The sequence below is a fragment of the Juglans regia genome, chromosome 7 (assembly GCF_001411555.2).
Source record: "Juglans regia cultivar Chandler chromosome 7, Walnut 2.0, whole genome shotgun sequence".
Taxonomy (NCBI): domain Eukaryota; kingdom Viridiplantae; phylum Streptophyta; class Magnoliopsida; order Fagales; family Juglandaceae; genus Juglans; species Juglans regia.
This window is the reverse complement of record NC_049907.1, coordinates 14,972,524-14,978,523: the sequence shown is the minus strand read 5'-3', so window position 1 is coordinate 14,978,523 and position 6,000 is coordinate 14,972,524. Positions and strand designations below refer to the sequence as shown.

Below are 6,000 nucleotides of genomic sequence, written 5' to 3'. Positions count from 1 at the left end.
GGCATAATGGTAACTCTCTTACAGCTTCTATGAATCATACATACATTGCTCTAATTCCTAAAATTAAGGAACCCAAGAAGGCCAGTGATTTTAGGCCAATTAGCCTTTGTAATGTTGGCTATAAGTTGATGTAAAAAGTGATGGCAAATAAACTAAAAAAAAATTTGAATGAAATAGTTTCACCCAATCAAAGTGCCTTCATTCCAAGAAGGCTAATAACTGACAATATAATGGTGGCATATGAGGTTTTGCATACCATGAAAGCAAGCAAAAAAGGCAGATTGGGTAATATGGCTATCAAGCTTGATATGTCTAAAGCATACGACAGAATTGAATGGAGTTTTTTAGAAGGAATGATGGAAAGGATGGGTTTCTACAGGAAATGGATTGATCTTGTTATGAAGTGTGTCTCCGTTGTTAGTTATGTTGCTCTTATCAATGGTAAACCAGGTTCTAAGATCCAACCATCAAGAGGACTAAGGCAGGGTGACCCTTTGTCACCCTACCTATTTATTTTGTGTGCTGAGGGTCTCAGTTCTTTATTAAACCAGTCTGATATAAAGGGAATTACTAAAGGGATAACTGTGTCAAGGGTTAGAATACGTGTAAATCATCTGCTTTTTGCAGATGACTGCATACTTTTTGGAAGTGCAAAAACAGAATAGTGGTTGAGGTTACAAGAGCTTTTGTTTATCTATGAAAAGGCCTCTGGTCAGCACCTAAACAAGAAAAAGACATCAGTGTTTTTTAGCTCCAACTCGAGGGGTGAGGATAAAGAGAAGATAATGGAGTTAGGGGGAGCAGTTATGAAGGGTAGCTATGAGAAGTATCTATGTTTACCCCCTATAGTTGGAAAATCTAAATACAACACCTTTAGAACCATAAAAGAAAGGGTGTGGAAGAAGATTAAAGAAAAATATATCAAAACAGTCCCTTTGACAAAAGAAAAATTGGGACATAGACCTTCTTACATATGGAGGAGTGTTTAGGGAGCTTTAAACGCGTTAAAGGAAGGATTAAGATGGAGAGTAGGGAATGGAAAAAAAATTAAAATTTGGGGGCAGAAGTGGTTACCAACTCCTTCCTCTTACTGTGTCCAATCTCCTTGCACAATTTTAGATAAAGAAGCCGAAGTTTTTGAGTTGATTACTAGTTGGAAATGGAATGAGCTTTTGATCAAGAGTATTTTCTGTAAAGAAGAAGCAAAGTAGATATGGAGCTTACCTATAAGTAAAATGGAGGCTAAAGATAAACTAATATGGGAGTATACTAAAAAAGGTGTCTTCACTGTCAATAGTACTTACCATCTAGAAATGAAGAGGAGGGAGACAGCAAAATGAGAGTGCTCAAATGGAAGGGAATGGGAGAACAGATGGAAGGTAATATGGAATTTGAATATTCCAAGGAAAGCCAAATTTTTCTTGTGGAAAGCTGCTAAAGAGCTATTAGCTACAAAAAACAGTCTTTACAAGAAGGGTATTATAAAAGAACAACTGTGCCCAATTTGTAAGAAGGAAGCAGAAATAGCAATACATGCCTTATGGTCCTGTCCTGCAACTGCAGATGTCTAGTATGATTTCATTTTGGTGATACAGAAATGGAGGACCAATGAACCTGATATGCCAATCTTGTTTGATAGGTTGGAGGAAAGAGTCAGTATATAAGAATTATGAGAGATCAGTATGGTAATGAGAAGCATTTGGTTGAGAATAAATGAATTTGTCTTTCAAGACAAATTGGTTGGACCATAAGAGGAACTGAGAATTTATCACCAAGTTCAGCAGAATTGAAGCAGAACATAGAAGCAAGAGTAATAAGAGGAGAGTCAATGTGGAGCAGACCAAGGGAGAGATTTGTAAAAGCAAACTAGGATGCAGTTGTTGATAAAAAATAAAAAAAATAAAAAGAAAAAAGGTAGGCCTTGGAGTAGTAATTAGAGATGTGGAATGTGAAATTATGCCTTCTGTTGGTGAACAAAGAAGCCTTGTATCTGATCTTGCAGCAGCAGAAGGTTATGCACTAAGGAAAGCTATGGAATTTTGTGGAGACTTTAATTTCAGCAGAGTTGTTTATAAGGTGATGCTCAAGTCATCGTGAATGCTGTTAATGAAGAAAAAGAATTTTTTTTCCAGATATAAATGTGTCATTGAAGATGCCAAGAAACTGTTAAAGGGAAGAAGTCAATGGAATGTTAAGTTTGTTAATAGAAAAGCTAATGAAGTAGCATATTGTCTAGCAAAAGAAGCCTTATCTTTATTTTCTGAACTTGTGTGGATAGAAGAGGTTTCAGTTTGTATTGAGAGTATACTGTATAAAGAAAAACTTTGTAATACTGGTTCAGATCAATGAATGAATACTGAGGTTATTTAAAAAAAAAAAAAATTATTGTCGATTCGTTAAGAAATGAACTTGTTTCTGTTGACCCGATGTAAGATTTGAAGTCTTTACATGACTAAGAATTAACGTTCTTGATCAAAGAATCTGCCATCTGATTGCACTGTAAGCCTTCAAAAATCATTTTGTATTTTTACTGCCAGAAAAGCTGCTATTGTGGGTCCACTCGTGGTCGGGTTGACATAGAGAACTCAGTTTTTTTTTTTTTTTTTGATCAAGATGGATACTATATTAAAACTAAAACCAAATACAACAGAGTCTGGAATTCTTAATTATACAAGAGAAAAAGGTGGATCCTTTCCACTATGAAAATTCAACAGAGAATGGGGTAATTGGATTAAAGGGATGTTGCCAAAAGCTTGTGTTGCCGCTGCCCATTGCGCCAAAGAATGCGCGCATCGATTCTTGGATCGATGAATTTTCCTAACTTTCCAAACTGTGAAAGAAAGGAGAAGATGTCTGATATCACTGATAATAGGGAACAGAGTCCAGTCCTGAACCACTGAAGGGTTAGAAATTGCTTCAATGGTAATTTTTGAGTCCCCTTCTAGTAAAATATTTTGAAGACCCTGTCTCTTTGCTTCGGAAATGGCCATCAATGCTGCTCTTGCTTCCCTAAGATTAAGACTCACACTGCAACTGAAATCTGTGGTTGCAAAGATGATTTCACCTGAATCATTCCAGCATATGATAGTTGAAAAGAAGGAGAGAACTCCTTCTTTTCAACTATCATAATTTATATAATATCACAAAGCAAGGGATCTGATATTATTTATATATAAAAAGAAAAGACCCGTTGACAGGCCAACAGGAAGCTTAGCCTAGATAAAGCTCCTTAGACAACTGCACACTTCCTTAATTACGAAAATGGAAAACATCATTCGACATTGCCTACGGGTTCAAGATTTAAGAGCCTACGATTATGTTCATAACTTAAAATGTCAAACTAAAATGTTATGCAACGGTTGGCTTAAGAGTATACGTCTTGGATTTGATGGTATGCTCAATCTAACTCTAAAGATTCAAGTTACGTTTGGATATTAAACTGAATTGAGTTAAATTGAATTAAGATAATAAAATATTATTAGAATATTATTTTTAATATCATTATTATTTTAGAATTTAAAAAAATTGAATTGTTTGTTATATTTTGTATTGAAATTTTAAAAAGTTATAATAATGGATTGAGATGAGTTGAAGTGAATTTGATAACCAAACATACTCTCAAACGTAAACAATTTTTAAAGGATTGGACTTAGAAAATTTTCCCTTAAATTATTTAAAATATACTTGCAAAAAACTTCTTGTCCAGAATTTGTGCACCCATGAAAAATTACTCGGACTTTACCCAGCTTTCATTGGGAGCCACTGCTAGTCTTAAGATTTTTTATTTATTTATATATATATATATATGTATTTTTTAATATTTAAAAAAAAATAAAAAAAAAATTATAATATTATTAAAAAATACATACTTAATCATTAAGTAAAAAAATAAAAAATTAGAAGCGGAGCTACCAGCGATATTTGCCAGCGGGACATCAGAAAAATAATGGCAAACTGAAATCGTGCAACGATACAGTTTAATGATATAAAGCAACTCTAAAAAAAGAAATTCATATTATATTTGAATATGAATATAAATTCAAATTTTTGAATGCCCTCTGCTGATTGGTCTAGTTTTCTCCAACAATTTATTACAAGAAAACGTTTACTTCCATTGATACGTATCTAAAGAGATTTCGCATCGATAAATATAATGCATAAATTTTAGATATTCAGACTACTAAGCCTTCACTTCCACCTGTTTGGGTTCATCATGTTCTGGGATCAACAGCCCAAGGCCTTCCTTCTTCTCTCTATGCAAAGAAACTTTATAATTGTTGTGGTACAGAGGATTAGATGTCAGAATCCGCAAGTCTGAATTGCCAGTGATCTCCAAAACCTCAGGCAACCCGTCAATACAACCCTTGGACATGCCCACATCAATCCGTATTGCCTGGTTATTGCAAACCCCATTGATCCCAACCTCCTGGACTGTATGTCCCATTATCATTCTCTTCGCGCCGGGAATGGTGGCAAGAACGCGTTCAAGAGCAGAACAATCGCAATTCTTTGCTACTTCGTGCGAAAAGCTCCTCAACCGCGTCACCCCATGTGTCCTGCTCATGCAATACTTTGGCGCAAGCTTTCCCCCCAAACCATTAATCCAATCCCTCACCTCCTCGTTAATCTTCTCCAACCCATAGGATACATGTTCCGGCAAAAGCCCGCCATGAACAAAAACCGAATCACCCACAACCAAGACAGTCACATTCTGAGACAAAAACCGGCCCGATATCGGGCCTTGTGGCCGTAACGCAGCCATTCTCGCTCTGAGACCTTGTACGAGGCCCTTATCATTGAGGCCGCGAAATAATGGAATCCCATCAAACGGATCCTCCGGCTTTTCCAAACCCTTGCAGAGACCTTTCATTGCTTGCCCAAAACGGTACCAATCAGCCCAAACCCGCTTTCGTCACGATCCGAAAATCGCCCTCCACATTCATGATCTCGTGGTTTCCGTTCATCGTGATCAAGGTTCCACCACTCCTCGCAGCTTGCCGCTTCAGTTTCTCGAGGAAATACAGGATCTTGAGCTCGTCGCCGCCGCGGTCGAGCACGTCGCCGAGTTGGACAACGGTGGAGGAACCGCCGATCCATTTTTCGGAGCAGTCGATCAGATTGGCGAGCCTGAAAGCCTCCTTGGACTTCTCGAGGTCACCGTGAAGATCTCCGATCGCGACCAGACGGTCTGGCGGGGTGGGGTAGCGGGTTCGCAGGGGCTGGAGATTTTGGGAAACCGAAGAGGCGTTAGGAAGAGGAGGATCTTGAGGTAAGAAGAGGCCACCGCTGACAGAAAAGTCAACGAAGGTGTCAACGAAAGAGGAGAGGAACTTGGGAACGTCTTTACACAATGGCGAGACCTCAGAAGCAGATTCCGACATTGTTTCCATGGTCTTTCCCTCCTGTCTTTTTCAAAAGAGAGCTGCTACAGGGAAGCTCCTATGTAGCACGAAATGCAAGAATGTGCCAAGGTGGATAAGTATAGGAGGAAAGCATATAAAAAGATAAAATAAAACAACTGAAAAGTCAAAAAGTCACGGAAGTCTCTATATTTTTTTTTTTTGGAAAATCTTAGATTATTCACTTTGTATTTTATCTTCACTTGTATATGTATTTAGTAATTTTTAATTAAATTGATAGCATCCATTTTATCTTTATTTATGTGTATACTTTAGTCCTTCTACAACTTTAAAAAATTTGAAAAAAAAAAATCTAGAGCAACAGTCATAATCAAGATTTGTAGTGTTTTTTTTTTTTTAAGAAATCATTTTGATGTACATTCTCGAATTTTTCTTAAAAATTCACTATAGAATAAAAGTCATGCACATAGGAAGATTAAAAAATGTTTATGATGATTAAAAAAATACATTAAAAAAAAATAAAATAAAATAATGGGACTGCTGGGCAACATACATTTGCACTGGGACGTGATTACATTTGCTATTCTACGGGTAAGAGTATGTTCCAATTTTTTCTAAGACGTGATTAGTGAAAAACAAT

At 36.7% G+C, this 6,000-nt stretch overlaps 1 protein-coding gene and 1 pseudogene across 1 annotated transcript; one reads left to right on the top strand and one right to left on the bottom strand.

The window, feature by feature from the left end:
• Positions 1–230: 230 nt before the first annotated feature.
• Positions 231–665, top strand: LOC118348882 (secreted RxLR effector protein 78-like). Its single transcript, XM_035691425.1, has one exon. It carries the CDS (start codon positions 231–233, stop codon positions 663–665), a length of 435 nt encoding a protein of 144 aa, XP_035547318.1.
• Positions 666–4,059: 3,394 nt separating this feature from the next.
• Positions 4,060–5,465, bottom strand: LOC109004256 (annotated as a pseudogene).
• Positions 5,466–6,000: the final 535 nt, after the last annotated feature.